The following is a 19,857-nucleotide window of genomic DNA, read 5'->3' on the forward strand; positions in this document are numbered from 1 at the left end:
CCTGCCCTACCAGGTCTCCCACACCCACCTCCCCACCAATTTGGATCGCTTGTTGTTCCCTTGTCCCTGGGTTTGTTATCCAAAGCTTGTTCTTCTTAAGTGGCACGTAAGCCTTAGTTTGCCTGAGCTCGGTCAGCCTGCCATGAAACGTGCCTGCCCGGGGTCACTGTCACAGTGACCATCAGTGTTTCTGACTGATGGCACGCACGGTGATCAGCCTTCCCCACTGAATGGGGCAGGTCGGGTGCGAGGTGAGGGCGGAGGGCAGGATTCCAGGGCACAGGAAGAGCCTGTTCTGCCCTCCCCCCGGTGTAACATGGAACCCCAACCGCGTTCAGCTCTGTCCTGTGAGAGCAGGCTCCGTCGAGCTCAGCACAGGTTGTGCGCAAACCACATCAGGACGCTGCCTGTGTGGAACTCCCGTGGCGACGTCCTGGGAGGGAAAGGAATTACCCAGTGGTTCACTCGGTCTGCGGTCAGCATTGCCCCTCACCTCTACCAGAAGGAGTTGCATCGGGCCAGCGCCCGCCTTGACTGGCCACCCGGCAGCCGTGTGGCTTTGTGTCCGGGGCCCAGGGAGGGATGAGCCAGAAGCTGGTGGACTTGTGGCCGCCTTGGAGAGTGAGAGCGAGGTGCTGGTTCTCACGGAGCCTGGGGGGGGCGGGGGTGTCTCTGCAGCCTCTGTTCTCTCCAGGGTCTTCCTCCTCCCCAGATAGTAACAGTGACACGAAGAGCATTGATGGTTGCAAACGAGGTGTGCGAAGACACCCTGCTGGTCAGCTGGCTGTAGTTACCACAGGCCAGATGTGGTCAAAGGTCCACTGGCACAGAGAGCCTTTGTCGATGCCATTGATTCAATGGAGACCAGGTGGTACTGGGGGTGAGGCATTGGCTGCTAAGCACGAGGTTGGAGGTTCAAACCCACCAGCCTCTCCGCAGGGGAAAGATGAGGCTGTCTGCTCTTGTGAAGGTTTACAGCCTTCGAAACCCTAGGGTCCCTGTGAGTTGGAATTGCTACCTGTGGGGTTGGTTTCATTGTTGATTCTGAGTTCCCGGAGAGTGTGGGTTGGTGAAGCATTTTATTGTTCTAAATGGTTTCATTACGATAAGTTATCTGTAACGAGGGGAGCCCTGCTCTCACAGTGGTTAAAGTGCTTGACTGCTAACCGTAAAGTCTGCCTCGGAACAGAAACCTCGCCATTTTAACCCTCTCAGGTGTTCACTTCGTTGGTATCAGTTTACTATTCCCCATGTTGTGCAGCCAGTCACCACAGTCCACTCCCAAATCTCCCCATCACTGTGGCACCCCGTGCCCCTGCCGAGAGAATACCCTCTCCGCTACCTCCCTCTGGGGGGTCTACTCGGGGACCACTGCTCCCAGCCAGCTGGTCAAAACCCGCCTTCTGACGATATCTGGGTGGTTGGAGCCAAGCAGGCACCGTGGAAGTTTGTAGGGCTCGTTTTCCAAGTGTGCCAAGGGCCACCCCTGTGGGACCCAGGGCGGCAGTGACAGGAGGGAGTCCACCCGGGGAGACTATTGTGTGTCTGGGCCCCGGCTGGATCCCTGGGCCAGGGACAAGCTCTGAGCAGTCAGAGTGGGTGTGGAATTCCTTGTCAGCCCACAGGACACTGCTCTTTGAGATTCCCCCCCCCCCCCCCACTTCTCTGGCTGCTCCAGGGCCCCTTCCATACGTGACACGAGCCTCTGTAAGGAGAAACCCCCCTCACGGAGCGAGCGTTGGCGTGCTCTCCTCTTCCTGGGAAGGTGCTTTCCCAGTCTGACCCCAAATTGTCCTCTATCCTCTTCCCCCCCTCCCAAGGAACCGATGCTCTTGGGCAGCGGAGCACGACACATCACGTCACACCTTCCTCATTGAAGGCACAGCAGAGCTGGCAAACCACACTGCACCTGGGGTAACTGGCATTCACAGCCTTTTCTGGCGGCATCGTCCTCCATCCTCACGTTTGTCTTTTTGTCTATATGTAGGTCCTGCTTCTGTGACCAGCCAGTCTCCTGTTCCCTGTAAACTCTGTATCCTTTGAGAAGGCCTTGGGCCCTACCTGCAGACGTGGCGTCTGCCAGCCCTTCTGCGGCCAGGTTTCTGCAGAGCAGTCTGGGTGCCGTTGGAGCCAGTCCCCTGGGGAGACTGCCTGGCCACCTGGGGCCCCGGCCATGTGGGGCAGGGTGAGGCCCGCCTTTTGTTCTCATTCCTCCCGGTGCGGTTTCCTATAACCTGTAGATTCTTCCTCTTGGATTGTCTTCCAGCCCGACATCATCATCAGTGCCAGCCAAGGTAGGTAGGTTGGAGTTATCAAGTGTTATCAAGAACACTGCCGATGATGTAGGGTGATGGTTATAGCCAGTGCGAGGGCTCTGGTACTCCCACGGTCGGGGCTGAGACGTACTCAGCTGCCAACCTGAAGGTTAGTGGTTTATACCCACCTAGCGATGGTGGGTAGGGCCTGACTATCTTCATCCTTAATGATCACCAGTCAGCAAAATCCTGCAGGATGGCTCCACTCTCCAGCGCCGGGGTCACCACAGGCTGGGGCCCGCTCAGCGGCCATGAGCTTGGTTTAGTTTTTGCCTTAGCCGACCAGTGTGCCCACGAAATCACGTTGCCTCCTCTGCATCTGCAAGGATGCTATCTGTGGACCAGGCCGGGGAGAATTAAGAATGTGATCACCCGAGTCGTTTTTTCAAGGAGAACCCCAGCTGAGAAAGACTGCCGCAGCCTGTGCCCGCTTAGCCCACAGGGCATGTGGGCACTGGACCCAGGGGTTGATAGATGGAACAATTAGCAAATTCCACGGACTGCCCCGTGAGTTAGCTTCTGGACCTGTTTTCCTAAAGCAGGCAGTAACCACCCCGGGAGCGTGCTACAAAAGTAGATGCTATACTTTAAAAGGTACAAAAGTTTTTAATTGCCAGAGGGAGCCTGGCTGTGTTTTTCCTTCAAAGGGGGCAGTAGGCCAAATCAGTTTGGGAACCTTGAACCAGACTAGTGGGGAGAAATCGGAGTGGAGAGCAGAAGTGAATGCCACGTGTTAACACTTTTCCTGCCTTCAAGGACAGACCGCGGACTTGTCACCCTCCGTGATTAGGGAGCTCGGCCCTGGGTTACGCAGGAAGCCGATGTCCACGGGTCAGTGGTTTGAACCAGTGTTCTGAGGGGGAGCGATGAGGCCATCTGCTCCTGTCCAGGTTTAGTCTCCTGGCTCGAGGGCACCTCCGCACCACCTGGAGGCGCCTCTGAAGGCTAATCCACCAGCGTCCAGGAACCGTGCGGTCGGTCCGTCATCAGGTCTGCACGAGGGCCCTGGACTGACCAGCTCCGGTCAACTCGCTGCCTCGTCCATCCAGGTTACCTGTGGAACCTCCAGGTGAAGCTGCAGCCCATCGTAAACCTCGTGCCCGACAAAGGAAGGCTGATGGACTTCCTCCTGCAGAGAAAGGACTGCAAGATGGTCATCCTGTCCGTCTGCTCGCAGAGTAGGTGCTCTGCCCCTCCAGGGAGGTGGACCCCGTTTCTCTGCCATGTCTGGGTCCTGTGACCCCATTCTTCACTTGAGGGGTGGCTTATTTAACCTTGCGGAAAGGCTGCTAAGCATGCACCGAGCTGGCAGAGATTCTGGTGGGAAAGACTAAAGAGGATGCATCCAGATAAAAGCCCATGTGGATGCGGGGGTTGGGGGCAGTGGAGGGGGGGTGGGGGCGCTCAAGCAGGCTGCTTCCTCTGCTTCCTTTGGCTGCTACTGCTGCCGTTCTCAGAATCTAAGCCATGGCCTCGCTCCTCCAGGAATAACCCGCGCTAGCTCTTGGTTGTGGTGGTTCTCCTGGGAACCGGGCAGGCGGGGTGTGTGATTTCTGGGTTTTGTTTCTCTTCCTGTCCGGGTGCACTGGAGTTGTTTTTGTCAGAGTGACCTGTTTTAAGTTTGCAGTTGCCACCCAGCCTGACTGATGTGGGTGTGCACATTGTGTCCTTCCAGTGCTGAGTGAGGCAGACAGAGCCACGCTGCCTGTGATGGCCACTGTGTTTGATAAGCTCAACCAGGAGTATAAAAAGTACCTGGACGCGGAGCAGAGTTACACCGCGGTACGTTACAGTGCTGGACTGTTGACGGCTCCCCTGCGCTCCCCACCACCCCCACTCTTCCCCTGCGCGGGTTTCTGAGTAATTCATTGTAAGGTGGGGCTCCGCCGTTGTCGCCATCTTGGGGTTTGCCAAGGGCTGAGGGCAGGGTGTGCTGGTGGTGGGAGGGGGTGTTTGCAGGCCCAGGGCAGGGTGCTCTGGGTGTGGGGGGGAAGGCTTTTCTGCATCCCCGCCTCTCAGGAGCTTGAGGCTGTGTGTCCCTGGCGGTGCCTCCCGGGTCCTGTGTGTGATCTCAGGCCACCAGACCCAGGGCTGCCTTTGTTCTGAACAGTGACTCGGTGGTCTCAGCTCTGCGTCCTCTCCTACCCCTCTCCCCCAGCCAGAGCCCAGAGCGAGTGGATTAGAAATAGAATTGTCTCGTCCCATCATCTCCCCTCTTAGGGTGTGAGGACTATACAAATTAGGCTCGCCTGGGCCTTCTGGGCCCTACTGATGAGCTGTCAGCACCTGGTTTCATGGAGTCAGCCTCAGACACTTGCCATGGCTTTTCACTGTGGTACACTGCACATCTTCTGAAGCTAGAGAGGTTTTGGAGGAGGGGCATGCATTACTTTATCTTGAGGAGTCTAATCCTTTCCCAGGGGGAAATGCAGGTGGCTTACCTGAACACAGCCCCAGCATCTCCCTCCCCATCAGAGGGCCAGAACAAGCCAGTAAGGGAGGCCAGGTCACCTGGGTCCCACACATTGAGCTCTGGGAATCCCTCCCAGAATGGCATTACCCATGTGGCTAAGACACTTCAGAAAACGCCAAAACTGAGCTTGGCCCACAGCAGTGCCAGGAGTTTCTGAGGTCAGCAGGAGGGTCTCAGGCCGACTGACCAACCCCACCCCAGGCATCTCTCTGCCTTTTAACAAGATCTCGAGGTGATCGGAATGCACACAGATCTAAACTGCTCTTTTTAAAACTTCCGTTAAGCAGGCAGCGTCTTCTCCCTCACTGCCATCGAGTTGATGCCGACTCGAGGCGTGACCCTGGAGGGCAGGGGAGACTGTCCCTGTGGGTTTCCAAGACTGGCTCTTTGCAGGAGTAAAAAGACTCCGCTTTCTCCCAGAGTGGCAGGTGGTTTCAAACTGACCACTGTGTAACCCACTACGACCAAGAGTGTGAGAGTTTTGCTTGGGACTTAAAAACTTCAGATAGAGGTGGTCACGGAAAAGTGCAGCAAAAGATCCTGCGTCCTTCTTGGAGAACAAAGGCTGGAGTAGGCAGTGAAGAAAGCTCGGGAGTGATTTCAGATTTAAGAATGATGCATCTTTAGGGAAAACATGGCTTGGGCGGTTCTGATTCTGTTCTCTGAACAGTAGGGCGCGTTTAAGTGGGCCCACACGACCACCTAGAACTCTGCCCTGCCAACACTGGGAAAGAGCTTTTTCCAGGTAGTGCAGGGCTGTCTCTTCCTGTTCGCTAGCAACTCAAGTCTTTCTGGATGACGTGGAAAGGGCACTCGACTTAAGTGGACGATGGTGACTGCATATGTGCTTCTCGTTTAGGCAGTAGAAGCAGGACAAAGTCGAAGTAACCCGCCCCTAAAAAGGCCTGTGCGGACGCAAGCCGTTGTTGACCAGTCCGACATGTACACCCACGTCCTGTCTGTGTTCGCGGAGAAGAAGGTGGGACGCAGGTGCTGGGGAGCAAGTCATATTTGAAGAGGGAACTGGGGGATGAGAACCAGGGGGGTGATCTTGGGTGAAGGCCCAGCACTCAGTTTGGCTTCTGTTCAGGCTGAAAGCAAGGCAGCAATTAATTACGGAGCTGGGAGGACTGATTCTGAAAGGATGTGGGCAAAACCAGCCTCACAGAACTATGGAACCAGCTTAGTACGGAGGAAAGAAAGGGAGGCGGGTTAACAAGGCCGCTCCTCGTATTTCTGGGTGAACTCTCTTTCCCTCGCAGGAGATGCCGCATAAGCTGGTGGTCTCCGTCCTGATGGAGTACGTCCGCTCCCTCAACCAGTGTCAGATTCCAGTGAAGGTACTTTCACCGGAGCAGAGGTTTTGGTCTCTGTTTTAAACAGAAGCTCCATCAAAGTGGGCCATGCCACGGACCACCCGGGAGACACTAGAACGATTTAGGCATGGGGTGGTGGTGGGGCCTGCAAGAGCAGATGCCTACACTTTAGCCTGGATTATGGGCTAGAGGACACCCAGTTTTAATTGCCAGGAGGATACAACAAGTAATTTTCTCTCTCACGAGGGGGTGGCGGCCAAGTATGTTTGGGAACCTCTAGGCTAGAAGAGGCCCACCTTGTATGTGCCAGGAGAGCTTGCACAGCTCAGTCGGGCTTCTGAGGGGCTTCCCTGACACAGTCACTTTGGTTTAATTGGAACAGGCCGGGTCCCCTCACGTCTTACACTAAGAACTACATCCCGTCGGTCGGAATTGCTTCAGTTCTCCATGCGTGCAGTGTTTCTCACCTCTCTCCTTCTGCCCTCAGCATTATTTACATGAACTGGTTGTCAAAACCCTCGTCCAGCACAACCTCTTTTACATGCTGCATCAGTTCCTGCAGTACCACGTCCTCAGTGACTCCAAACATCTGGTATGTACCTCCCACCAGATGACCGCTCCGGCCACGGTGAGCTGGTGCTGAAGCTGGGGTGGAAATGTCTCTTTCAGGCCTGTCTGCTCCTGTCCCTGGAAAGTTTTTATCCTCCGGCGCATCAGCTCTCTCTAGATATGCTCAAGGTAACTCTTACCCCTCACAGTTTCCAGCTGCCTAGAGAAATGGCCGTTCTTGTGTCTTGAGCTTACCTACAGCATTGTCTCTCTTATGTCTAGAGACTGTCAACAGCAAATGATGAGATCGTAGAAGTGCTTCTCTCCAAACACCAAGTGTTAGCTGCCTTGCGGTTCATCCGGGGCATTGGTGGCCACATTTCTGCACGGAAATTCTTAGATGCTGCAAAGCAGACTGAAGACAACATGCTGTTCTACACTATATTCCGGTTTTTTGAGCAGCGGAACCAGCGTTTGCGAGGGAGCCCCGATTTCACGCCAGGTGCGATGGCTACGGTCAGCAAGCTGGGGCAGCCTCGGACTACTCTGGACCGAGTAGTCAAGGGTTAGCAATGAGTGGCCCAGGGTGGCTGCTGTTAGAGGAGGGAGGGGAGCAGCCCTGGGTTGGTTTGCCAGAGGGAGGTTTCCTGACTGCAGCCCTGCCCCCAGCTGCTCTCTAGTGGAGTAAATTCTGGAGTGCTGTACAGGTGGAGCCTGTGTAAGATTGCCTGACCACAGGCCTGGCCCCCAGCCATTCTCTCTAGTGCATTCTGGACTCTGAGTCGGCTGGCGCTCCCAGCGGAGGGGCTGTTTGGTAGGGACATGCTGGGCTTTGCTGTGACGGGATCTTCTAAGAAGCAGTGAGGAGAGAGGATGATGGGTACCGGTTTTAAATGGCCTGGGGCTCATGCTTCATCAGTGTTGAACTCCACACCAGTTCACTGCCAAGTCGATTTCGGCTCTGTAGGGCAGGGGGAATGAATTGCCCCTGTGGATTTCTGAGACGATTTAAAAAAAAATCATTTTGTTAGGGGCTCGCACAACTCATCACAATCCATCCAGCCATCCATTGTGAGACTAACGTTTTATGCTACACTGAGCAGTCACTGAATAGTTGTGAATTCTAAGGCATTTCCAGAATGAGGGAGGAACAGTGATTCAGCTCTGCTTTAGGTCGATGAACTTTTTATTACTCAGCGTGAAGGATGCCCTTCAGTCACCACAGTGACAGGTGACAGTCTCTACCAGTAGCTTCTCTTTGTCCCAGAACAGATGGTGACTTACAGGGACTGGTCAAAGGACAATTTTGCAATGGCCTGGCTATGGGTTACAGAAAGCGTAACTCGAAGCATAGAAAAACAGTCTTTTATATTAAAGAAGTCACACCCAGTACACACAGCTGTGAGGGAGCTGAGTTCTCTCGTTCCCCCCTTGAGTGACCTGGCTTAATCCAGTCTACTTTGCTTTGCAGGCGAACACTGTGATGAGCATGTTGCCTTTTTCAAACAGATTTTTGGAGACCAAGCTGTGAGGCCCACCACACTCTGAAATAAATCACTTCCTATTTTAATGTGTACAAAGTTAATTTATTGCATTAATAAAGCTCTTTAAAGTACAAAATGTTATAATAAAAGTATCTCTACAGTGTTCTCGAATTTTACTAAAAATGGGGTCTAGGACTTGATGGCTTCTCCTGAGGAAGGAGGGTATTGCATTGACTGGCCTTGCAGCGTGTCATGAGCAGTCACGGCCACAGCCACGGCAGTGTCACCTCTGGCAGGCCGAACCGCGAGGGCGCGTTCCTGGAGCAGGTGGGAGACGGCCCTTCCGAGGTGCCTTCAGCTTTCCTAATACTGCGGAAGTCCCACTTGCCTTCCTGAGTTCCAAAGCACTATGTGGGGAGTGGCTTATCCCCAGCCTGGTGGCTTGTAACAGCCAGGGTTCGGTTTGCCTCGGTGATGCAGTGCGCACCGTGGAAACTGACAGACGCTCAGTCACCGAGCCCTGGTGGGGGCTAAAAATTGAGGAGCCGTTCGCGCTCTGTGTCTTGATAACGCTCCTGAGCGGTGCTCCTTTTGGCTTTATTGATGGATGGTCCTGTGAGATGAAAAGATTGTGTCATTTCTTCAGGAGCAAGAGAAGATCTAGTTAGTACTGGTTAGTAAACCATCACTGTTTACAACTTCCCAGACAGCTGGGGTTCCCCCTTAAACCTTTCAGTGCTACTCGGGTTACAAAGAGAACTCAAGCAAATGATACTGTCTTCCGTTCAGCCTTCCATATTGATGCAAGTTGGAGTGGCCACCAGAGATGGCCAGCAGGGTCGTGGGAAGGCAGCTCTAGGCGTGGGACGGACGGCATGTCAGTAAGGGAAACAGGCATGCTAGCTGCTGCACAGTGCTCCTGAAGCAGGGACCTCGCCGCAGGTCTGGCTGGTCATGTGCCTCCGGTCAGTGGGAGGGAGTCACCACCTGGCTGGCCTAACCTAGGACTCATTTCAGGGCTGACTTAGGGGCAAGGCCTCCATTTACAAAGGAAGTGGTCTGAGCAAGCAGGTTGCCCTCGTGAGGGTGCAGGCTATCCAGGGACCCTCCCACCGTCACCCTTGTTTCAAGAGCATCAGGGAGCTTTTGGAGACTTCCAAACTTAACAAATGGCACTCAGCACATTTTTGAAAATTCTTCCAGATAACCTAACATTTCCCTTTGTGATGCACTTCCTCCCATTCCACCTGAGAACTTACCTATGTAGCTAAGGAAGACGGGGAGGAATATTAAGCCATGAGTGGCTCCCAGTATCACCATTGCGAAATACATCCTGAAGTAAAATATCTGGAAAATTTTAGATTTGGCTAAGGCCAACACCACAATCCCTCCAAATTTTGTTAGTGTGATTCCACTGAATACCTAAGAGGGAAAAAATACAATTGTTTAGAAGTCACTTTCACCAACCAATTGGAATAGGAGTACTTCCTTAGATGGAGTTTCTTAATATTCAAGGTCTAAGGTAACAGGGTATTAATATAGGTGTTAAAATAAGTTTTAAGAAGGGTAAAGGCTGTGTATCCTATATAGGGCACTGTACTCTGTCTACATTGCGCTATCAAGCATCTGACATTGTTACAGAGAATACAGTTTTCGTTCTTCTAAAACTGTTTTCTATAGTGGCAGTGTGAGACTTGATAGCCCAAGACAGGCTAAACCGAGATCACGAACCAAGAAGATACTCTGCACATGGCCTTGCACGCTGGATCCGGGAACAGGATCTGTGGCTCCTTGCTGATGTCCCACACAATTGTGAGGCTGGCATGGGCTGAGCAGTTTTGTTCTGTTGTCCATAAGGCTGCTATGAATCGGAACCGACTAACAACCACACTGCACATGGGAAAAGATTCGGCATCCCTCCAGTCTTCGGACTAGTCGCTTGCTTCAGCTGTACCGTCTCCTGAGACCATCATAACAAGCAAGTGCAGTTCCGCTACTTCAGGACGGCCTGAAGCTTGGCCGTCCTTCGGAGCCCTGTTTTAGAGGCTCCAATAGAAGCAGTGGTTTTAAGGTGTTTTCAGAAGCATTTGGTCCACCCCCAGGTACTCACCGAGCTGCCCATGCATGAGAGCGCCGCCTCCGCTCGGCCCACACGGCTGCCCTTGGTGCTCACGGTGAACGCCCTCGTGATGTGGCTGCAGAACTCCACGGAAATGCCGCAGCTCTGCAACAAGGGGTCCCGTGAAGACAGCTCTTGCCCAGCAGAGGGCCTGCGCAGCCCCTCTGTCCCCAGGGGCCAGCTACCCCTGGTGGTGGTAGAGCCTGACGCCCCTCCTGGATTTATGATCTCATCATAAATCTCATCACTTCAGTTTAAACAGTCCCAGGAAGCTTTGGGGGCCTTCCAAACAGCTCAGGGCTTATTTTCTAGAACGCATTTGTCCTCTGGATGGAGCAGCGGAAGCGCCTTAAGGAGACCCCACTGAAGGGCACACTGCTCCAGCACTAATAGCTCATGCACTGTCTCCTCTTTCCCTCTGATGCCCCTAACTTCAAGACTTTACTCCCACTGCAAAAAGCACCTGGCAGCCAAATGGGAGGTAGAAATATTTGTCTCAGAGCCCCGCGGGGGCGGGGCCGTTTTCCTCAGTGCAGAGTGAGCACCTTGCTGTCAGTGGATACCTGTTTTAGTAATCCCTCCCACGTGACACAGGCAGAGGGCATGAGGTCGCAGTTCCACTAACCTACCACTCAAAAAAAAAATCCATGGACTGGGTGTCTCCTCCCAGATGTATCCCTACTCCCACATCCTGAGTGTCCGTCCCCCTCGCCACACGGTCGGCCCAGCCAGGCCCTGCCTGGGCACTTCATTCTGAAACTTGCCGAGCAGGTAAGAAACGTTGGCAATGACGATACCGGAGTTGGGGACAAGCTGAGGGGGCCTGGGACTCACCATAACCAGGTTGACCAAGGACACGGCGTTCAGGCTGATGCCCCAGAGCCACATGACCCCAAACATGTTGACCAGGATCATTGCGATGGTGACACACATGATCACGGCAGACCACAGATCACAGCCCAGGAGAACCAGGGTCACCAGAAATATCGCTCCCAGGGACACACCGAGGTTAAAGATCGTGTCGTCAATAATGGTCAGGTACTGCTCGTAGAAGACGTAAAACACACTGTGGAAGAAAGCGGGGGGAGTGGGGCGAGACACGGTGAGAGCTTGTCATGGCTTCCACAAGCTCCACTTTGCACCCCGCCATCACTGCAAAACCGTGGAAGCACTCAGACGCCCTTGCAGGGAGGGAGCTCTGCCTGTGGTCATGCAACGGGGCCTCGGGGGCCACTACACTTGCACAGAGGACCAGCAACGGTTCAAATCGTGCCTGGTCTACAGATGTATGGTTCAGAAGCCCTGCTGTGCCCCTGTGGTCTAGACGCTCACAAAGACCGAGAGGGTTTGGAACTACCACAGGCTGAGGAGCTAACGCTTCCCTGCCCCTGCCAAGGGAACCAGCTCTTCCCCGGGATGGAGAAACCAGTGCAGAACTTCCTCCCGGCCTGTCCAAGAACACCCAGGATGCCTTTCAATCACACCACAGGCGGAGGGAGGAGGGGAACAAAGCCAAAAACCACACACTTTTTGTTCTCATCTTACTTTCTAAATTCATGATTTCAAAGATAATTTCCTCTGAGGGGAATCAGAACCACTGAAGGAAAAACAAGTGTCTGCAGAGAGGTATGAGCCACGCTGTCATCTGTCAGGGGCACCAGTCAATCCTTTCCTGGGAAGGGACATCAGCAGGCCCCTCGCTGTGAGCCCCCTGGTGCCCCTTGGTGGCATGGCTCTTCTGGAGTGGGACAAGGTCTTTCCTGGATACACCTCACTGTATTCCTGACAGCGCGGGCCCAGAGTCAGCCCAGGCAGCGGGAGCAGAGCCGCCCCCACCCACACCACTACCAGCAGCCGGGCCGGGCCCTCCCCTGGTAAGGTTGCATTGGGGCAGCCCCTACCTGTACGGGAACAGACGGTATTGACTCCCATTGATGCCCATGGTTTCCATAATGTTAGTGGCGAGCAGCCGGGCTTTCTTCATGGCATCGATGAAGTCAGCAGAGGTCTGGAGCACCGTGTGGTAGGTCATGAAGTACGTGGCTCCCACGCGAGTGTTGTTGGCGAGGATGTTAACGGCTGAGCTGTATGCAGCGTGGCCCCTGAGAGAAGAGTCCCAGGGGGTTAGACAAGCCAGGCCACAGATCTGCAGCTAGGAAGTTGAAGCTAAGTGAAATCACACTCAACCATCCAGCTCAGGGGCAGGGCAGGCCTGCTGAGAAGGAAAACACAGAGGCTTTAACATAGTCTCTCCGGACTGGCTTGACTTGCCTGCTTTTGGCTTCTTTGGTGTATGCATGCTCACCGTTGAACGTCTAAGCTAAACACGACATAAGGGCTGCTGTGGTAGTTCCATAATCTGGTGTCCATTTGAGGATTAAGAGTGAAGGGGCGGAGTCTGGCCTGTCAATCGGGTCATAGCTAACAAGGCCTCTGTGTGGGCATGGCCTCCTCCTGAGTATTTTGGGAGCTCCAGTATTGCTCCCTGGAGGCAGGAGACACTCTCACTCTCTGCTTACTCCCTGTGGAGAAGACACATGGAGAGAGGCTGATGGAGCCGGAGCAGCCATGTGGAGACCCCTGCCAGCGCTGAGATGGATGCTCACAACGCCACTGGATCCACAAGACCTTCTACCCACTCACCTGTGATCTTCCTGCCTTCGGTGTCACTGCATGTGTTTCGTGAGTGTGAAGAGGACTTTATAGATTAGTATCGGACACACGGGCTTGATCTGGACTGGGCTGGGAAGTTTTTTCAATTGTCAATTGCTTATATACAACTGAGAATTGTATATAAACCTCTTTCTTACACACATGAGTGTCTATGAATTTGTTTCTCTAATCTACCCAAATTAACACAGCTGCTTAGCTGCTTTGTCCGAGCGAGCATCTACCTGGGCTGGCAGTCACGTGTTTTAGGATGGAGCCTGCTCAGGAGAGTTGTGTAATTGGGGCAGGGAAGGACAAGGGCCCTGAACTCTTAACAGCCTTGAGTCAGTCTCAGCCTTGGCGTGTCGGACACAGATAACCCTGGGCAAAGTTTCGAAATGTGAACTTCAGCTTCCTCCTCTGTGCATGGGCTACCAGCACCTGCTATGGGGATGAGCAAACAGTGTTGGCCTGATATGGCCCACAGAGACAGATAATCTATAAAAGGTGACTTGCCTCGAGACAAATGAAGGTAGGTCACGTCAGCATGACCATGGCCCACTGAGGCTGAAGATGCTCTCCCTTGTTTTATACAGGACAAAGCGTCTTCCCATGGTCTCTTGTCCAGGCAGGGCTCCGAGAGAGACATGGGATCAGCGATGAACTGACGGCTGAGCATCAGGAAAAACAGGCCCAGCCGGGCTTTACCTAATGCTCACGGGAACACTAATCTGGCTCCTGACGGATGCCCGTGACTTCTGCTCCCCACAGGATGGCCAGGGGAATGAGAGAGCCATCTGGGTAGGTGGCTGGGGTGGAGTGCGGCAGTGCTAAACTCATCTGAGTCTTGATCGTTGGGGGCATTACCAAGGCAAGAGGCTGCCCCACATGCCCGTCAACAATTTACCAGCCTAAGGTCTTACATATTCTGAAATAGTGCGGTGCTCCTCCTGCCCCTGTGACCCCCAGGAATCTGCATCTGCGTGGACATCCGGGACCCAGAAGCACATGAGAAATGGATGCTCAAGCTTTGCTGCAGTCAGTTGAAAACCACGTGGTCTTTCCACAGAAAGACTGCTGCAGGGTGCGGTGGGGACAAACGAGGGCCTTGCCCACGCAATTCTTCCACTTCGATCCTCCCTGGACCTCGTTTCTCACCAAAGGTGAAAGCAGAAATCGCCCAGTATTGAAAATGCCCAGTGCACTTACCCTTTGCCACACTTGGGGTTGGGGTTGTCCGAGAGGTACATGGGCAGGAATTTCATGAAGTCTTTCCCCCGAGGCCGCTGTTTGCCCTCTGGGGTGAGTGGCCGGCAGCGCACGCAGGCAGGGTCCACCACTAAAAAGCAGAGAGCAGGACGCCCATGGTTAGAAGAACGGCTCTCTCAAGTTCATCAATTTCATTTAGTAATGCCGTAAAATACTGATGAGAAAATAAGAGAAATGATTTCCCTGAAACCTCTTCTCCTTTATTCAAAAACTTCAGGCCCATGTGACTTTCAGGGTCTAATCAATGCATCTCACTCAGACTGCCTGACCACAATTGGTATTGTCACACTGTCAGGGCCCAAGGTTTCCAGGAAAGTTCTAGTGGAAACCTCAACATTCTAACGAAACAAAGGGCCGCAGTGATTTCTTTTTAAAAGGAAAGAAACCCTATGGGAGGGAGGCTCAGGCCAGAGAACAATCCAGTGGTCCGGGTGGTTAACAAAGACGAGAGGCGCTCTCGAGCTGGCCTGGCCCGCTGTCCCCAGGAAGAACGCAAAGGCTTCTCAGGGGGAGGAAGACCCAGGGTAGGCCCACAGAAGTCCAAGCTGAGCTAAACTGAAAATGAGCTTTAAACGACCATGTGGGATTTCCTCGGGGAAAAGGAGCGAGGCGCGAGCTCTGGGACAGGAGGCGGGCGCACCTGACGCATTGCAGAACTGCTCTGTGACGTTGAACACTCTGCAGCAGGAGGACTGAGGCTTAATCCAATCGAAGTAATCGTCGATCCAGGATGAGGGCGCGAAGCCTATCCGGGTACTAGGAGGAGAGTCAGGAGCACACACACATACACACACATGCTGGTTGGCCCGAGGGAGGGAGGGAGGGAGGGAGGGAGGGAGGAGCACTTTCGTTTCAGTGCTTTTTCTTCTAACAATTTCCTCGTCTACACGATCTGCCCAGGTTAAAACAAACAAGCAACTACATTTACACCTAATGGAAAACCTTAACAGTATGCCCGACTAAACTAGTCCTTTAAAAACCCCTTTGTCCAGGAAAAGCTAGGTTTGGGCTACAATTTAAAGAAAGCCAAATAATAACAATAACATTTGCTTTTCGGGGTGAAGCTCCCGGCGTGGGTGGGCTCCCGTGAGGTGGCACTCACTAGCTGTCCAGCTGGGCGGCGTTAAATATCTGCTGGACCAGGGAATCGTTGCTGCACCCCGTGCCTCCGCACACCATGTTCTGTCCCTTCAGAGAGGTGTAATCGTGGCCCTCCTCCAGGACAAAGTACACAGGGGGGCCCGCGTGGAGGTACTGACTCAGGGACTGGAAGTAATCCTTAACATAGGAGTCCTGGAGAAAGAGCAGGGAGAGAGCAGGGGAGTGATGTTCGGGGAGCCATGACGCAATGTGATTACTGTGCAGAACTAGGACTGGGGCATAGGGTGGGGTGCTGCTGGCCGGGCTTCCCTGGGGCTGTCGTCCCCTGGTTTAGAGGGCAGCTGCCGAGCAGACCGGTTGCTCAGTCTATGGCTCTGCCCAGCAGCTCCCCGGAGTCCAGAATTCCAAGGCCGCATTTTTGGAGCCTGGTGACAGCTCAGGACACCCAACCACCTCCACCAGCACGTCCGTGAAGAAACACCCATGTGCCATCCTAACTCTTGCCCCTCACACACCCCCTTCGCCCCAGACACGTGTGGTTCTGCTTTTATTTTACTGTTGCCAAATTGCCCGCGATCCCCACATTCAGTTAGTTAGGTGGGTCCCCATGGGTCTGTTGCCCAGTTTAAGAAGTCTTGTAAGGAATGTGCTCCTCCATCACCAGGGAAAACCAGGGCAGATGAAGAATGTGCCTTACACTTGGCATGGAAAGAGACTGATCCAATCCAATTTCCACTTTGTTCAGCACTGCAATGCTGAAGGACAGGAAGCCCACAAACACCGCTACCTGGAATGACAAGTGGGTTAGGAGACCAGGGACCGCTTCAGGTTGCAATGAATTTAAGAACACACACACGTGCAAAGAAACCAAAAAGCAAGGTTCGTGACATGTGAGGAGGAGAACAGTGAGTAGGAAGGAGCGGCCAAGATGACGGCATGGACTGTCCCAGCTTCCTGGGCTCAAACTGAGCAGCTGCGCCGCTGACCAGGCCATCACTGCGCCTCGCCAAGCTGCTACTGCCCCACCTGAGACAAAGGACACTGCCCGACTCCCGGCCAGACAATGCGACAAGCCGGGAGTGACCCAGATTCGAGCAGAGTCCCCAATGGACAGTAAGTGCTCCTAGATGCTAGCGCTTACTGTTACTCTATGATCAGACATGAATGGACATTCCTTTCCCAGAGAAGTGATAGGTTGGCACTGCCGGCTACCTTCAGTCATCAGTAAACTCTAGGAGGCTCTTGTGTGGGATTAGGGATGAGGGTGCTAGCCCTGTGAAGGGACAGCAAAGAGGAGACGACTGGGGCAACTGACTAGTTCTGTACCTTGACTGTCGTGATGGCTACAGGAATCTACGCCTGTGATGACGGTGACACTGGCCTGGTGTTAAATTCCTGCTCTTCCCCGGGAGCTTTAATCACAGAACATGGAGCCCCTGGGGGAAGGAAGGAGTCCCTGCTCTCTGCACTACCCTGGCAACTGCCTGTCACAGTCAGGCACGTGACACATCTGCTTGGAGGAGGAGGAGGAAGACATACCACAATGGGCCGCATCCAGTCCTTAAGCAGAAGTGGGGCGTAGAATTGTTTAAAAAACTGAAACAAGAAGCTCTCCGAGGCCTGGATGCTTGTCCCGTCGTCAGGACCGCTGACACAGCACAAGATGTCCAGCCGGCTTTTCTGAGGACACACAGAGTTAACAGGTCGCAGAAGCTTCATCTGGATGCAAGTTGAACAGATTACAACCCTCATAGCAACTTACCTCTTGACGCTTAATGTCTAAGCCCAGGAGACTGACGAAGCATGTAATCTGAAGGAGGAAGTCAATGAAGACGGCCATTCCCGCAAACAGGGAGAAAGTATGAACGGCGGGCATCACTGACAAGGCGCCTACCAGGGAGAGAAGGGCTGCTGCCGTGATCCTGCGGAGAGCCCGGGACTCCAGACTAGTCTGCGTGCTCCTGTGGGGTAGTGGTTACGCGAGGGGCTGCTGGCCACCAGGTCAGCAGTTTGAAGCCACCAGTCACTCCAGGGGAGAACAACAAAGCTTCCTACTCCTGTAAAGAAGAGTCTCAGAAACCTTCCACGGGGTCTGGCTTTGTTTGGTGCACATCTCAAACATAGGATGACAAGGGGCCGAATGGGCCAAGCCCGCCGGGGAGAAGACACTGGCTCCCCACAAGGGCAGCTGCATGAGTCTGTGTGGCTCGGAAGCGTAGTCTAGGCCCATTTCTTCTACGTGGAAACTGAAGCAGGATCACCAGGGTCTTGCTGAAAATGCAGGTTCCTGGGGCCCAGCCCTGGTCTACCTAGTGACTCAAGAGAACTCAAACCTCATTCTGCTCTATGCTAAAAGCCTCTGCAGGACGGTGTAAGCTCCTGGTAGTTCAGAGGGCTAAGCACGTGGAATTGTTAACCCAAAGTTGGCAGTGCACGCCCACCAGTGGCACAGTGGGAGAAAGAGGCCGTCTTTCCCCACAAGGGTTCAGTCCTAGAGAGTTGACGGAGCAGTACCACTCTGAGCGACGGGGTGGCCGTGAGTCCAAATCGGACCAATAGCAGTGGGTCTGAGTGGGCAAACTGATACCATTGTACTCGAGGACCAGGAATGGAGGTCTTCGCACAGCGCCTTTTCTCTGCATTCAGAAACAGACTGTGTTTTCCACCTCCTATTGTATCAACGCTAGTCTCTTGGTTTAGTTCTGAGAGGCAATTTACAGTCACGAGGGGCTCCAAGGCAGACATGGTAGGTAAGACTCAAACTACACACTAGCCCCCACTGTACTAATCTATTTTAGGATTCAAACATTTTTTTAAAAATAAGAAGCCGATATTTAAAAATGAGATATTCAAAATCCTAGATTGACAACTTCACTTGAAAAACTTTGACTCAGTAGCCCTGAGCCAGTACCAATCTTGCCTGCTTCAGAGGGCACATGTGGGCCCCAGTGCCCTAGCCCCCATTGTGGGCCCTGTGAGCCCCAAGTCGCTCTGCCCCAAGACGGGTGTATCGGCTTGGTACATTGAGCTGATTCAGACCCACAGCAACCCCACGTGGCACAGCAGAACTGGCCGGGGGGTGGGGTGGGGGTGGGGTGCTCCAGGCTGTAATCTTCATGGGAGCAGACCGCTAGGTCTTTTCTCCCTCAGAGACAGACACTGGGAGGTTCGAACTGCCACCCTTTCAGCTAATCACCGAGAACTTAACCATTGTGCCTAAAGAGGTGATCGCCATGAGACATAAACCCCTTAGTCTTTTGATCTGAAGCCAGACGCCTTCACTGATCATGGAGCTGAAAGATGCCTTTCTGTTTTCACCTACCTGTCCAGCGCCAGGGCAATATGGCCACAGGTTCCAAACGCACATTGCTTTGTGGAAATGAAAGACCAGCATGCCTATGGCGTCTTTGTGGAAGATGCCGCCAACAGTGGTCCTACCAGGGCTCTGAATTCGACAACCTGGTGCCTGGGCAGGGATCGTGGTGGGAGAGGCTTCTCGGGCCGAGTCATTCCCTGCAGCCTTCTCCTCACTTGTCCCTCAGAGCAGCAGGTGGCACGCGCACAGGTCTATCTGGAGCGTTCTCCGTGTGCGTAAAGACCACCCCACCCCCCACCCCCCCACCCCCGGCACGGTTCCGTGCACTGAAGGGTTCCGGAACCTCTGCTCATTTGCTCACTACAGAAGCTGATTCCCAGCTTGCTAGTGGTGCCTACGGACTGGAGCGGCGCTGCTCATGGTGGTGGGCTGAGGACGATCCTGAGGCTACACCAGAAGGCCACTTTCAAACAGTGACCTTCTGTCATGAGTGTCAAAAGGAGGGCGTGGCAGGAGGGGCTTGGCGGCCTCTGTGCCATCCTATTGATATTCCTGTCCATGTCTTTTTCAGGTTCAATGTCGGGACGTGTGCAAAGTGACAGGCAGCATCCCACCAGATCCAACACCCACTGCCAATGTGTCTGGTGGCCCAACAAGTGATACTTCCTGATCAGAGAATCAACCTCAGGAAAGGACACAGCCCACAGACAGGGCACATTCAGGCAACCTGCTCCCGCCCCCTCCCCCCTTCCCAGGCCTGGTCCTGGAGGAGCTCAGTGTGATTACCTAAGAAAAACGCTACGGTCTCAGAGAAGGACGACAGGAACATGCTGGGAGCCACTTCTCCTAGGACCCTGCCCACGTGCTGGTCCAGTGTTTCCCCCTGGAGACGCTCATCTCTCTAAAACAAACAAACATTAAATGTGCAACACTGAAGTTTCTTTCCAAATAGCAGTATCATTCATGCTCTTTGCAGCTTTATGCTAACCCAACAGTGGAGAAAACGATGAGTCAAAAGCATTTAAAGCACCCTGGTGGTGCAGTGGGTTAGGTGAAGGGTCAGTATCTCACACCCACCAGCCGCTCTGCAAGATTAAGATGTGGTTAATTGTCTACTTCTTGAAAAATTTACCCCCAGAACTCCTATAGCTCAGTTCTACCCTGTTCTATAGGGTCACCATAAGTCATAACCAACTTGGAGGCAGTGGCTTTGGTACAAGACATAAACTCCAAGACCTGTTAACCTATTTAGAGTCCTCCTGCACT

The 19,857-nt window shown here is 53.5% G+C and overlaps 2 protein-coding genes across 4 annotated transcripts in view; one reads left to right on the top strand and one right to left on the bottom strand.

Annotated features, from left to right (window-relative positions):
- Positions 1-8,300, top strand: part of RMC1 (regulator of MON1-CCZ1) — a 22,608-nt gene extending 14,308 nt beyond the window's left edge. Inside the window, exons 10-19 of the mRNA XM_004702907.2 lie at positions 1,988-2,032; positions 2,241-2,294; positions 3,365-3,493; positions 3,991-4,097; positions 5,648-5,767; positions 6,051-6,128; positions 6,592-6,696; positions 6,774-6,842; positions 6,936-7,155; positions 8,125-8,300. Of these exons, the coding sequence (XP_004702964.1) occupies positions 1,988-2,032; positions 2,241-2,294; positions 3,365-3,493; positions 3,991-4,097; positions 5,648-5,767; positions 6,051-6,128; positions 6,592-6,696; positions 6,774-6,842; positions 6,936-7,155; positions 8,125-8,201 (1,004 nt within the window). The 3' untranslated portion in view covers positions 8,202-8,300. The remainder of the gene's footprint in view (positions 1-1,987; positions 2,033-2,240; positions 2,295-3,364; positions 3,494-3,990; positions 4,098-5,647; positions 5,768-6,050; positions 6,129-6,591; positions 6,697-6,773; positions 6,843-6,935; positions 7,156-8,124) is intronic.
- Positions 8,218-19,857, bottom strand: part of NPC1 (NPC intracellular cholesterol transporter 1) — a 66,316-nt gene continuing 54,676 nt past the window's right edge. For all 3 annotated transcript variants that reach the window (XM_045296146.1, XM_045296143.1, XM_045296145.1), the window contains exons 14-25: positions 19,378-19,492; positions 17,038-17,165; positions 16,815-16,955; positions 15,973-16,062; positions 15,277-15,467; positions 14,815-14,930; positions 14,115-14,244; positions 12,158-12,358; positions 11,091-11,322; positions 10,248-10,361; positions 9,397-9,559; positions 8,218-8,750 (exon numbers count right to left, since the gene is read on the bottom strand). In XM_045296146.1, coding sequence (XP_045152081.1) covers positions 8,668-8,750; positions 9,397-9,559; positions 10,248-10,361; positions 11,091-11,322; positions 12,158-12,358; positions 14,115-14,244; positions 14,815-14,930; positions 15,277-15,467; positions 15,973-16,062; positions 16,815-16,955; positions 17,038-17,165; positions 19,378-19,492 — 1,704 coding nt within the window. In that variant the 3' untranslated portion in view covers positions 8,218-8,667. The remainder of the gene's footprint in view (positions 8,751-9,396; positions 9,560-10,247; positions 10,362-11,090; positions 11,323-12,157; positions 12,359-14,114; positions 14,245-14,814; positions 14,931-15,276; positions 15,468-15,972; positions 16,063-16,814; positions 16,956-17,037; positions 17,166-19,377; positions 19,493-19,857) is intronic.

This window comes from Echinops telfairi, unplaced genomic scaffold (assembly GCF_000313985.2).
Source record: "Echinops telfairi isolate 266 unplaced genomic scaffold, ASM31398v2 ScPeMD7_7400;HRSCAF=8409, whole genome shotgun sequence".
In the NCBI taxonomy this organism is placed as follows: domain Eukaryota; kingdom Metazoa; phylum Chordata; class Mammalia; order Afrosoricida; family Tenrecidae; genus Echinops; species Echinops telfairi.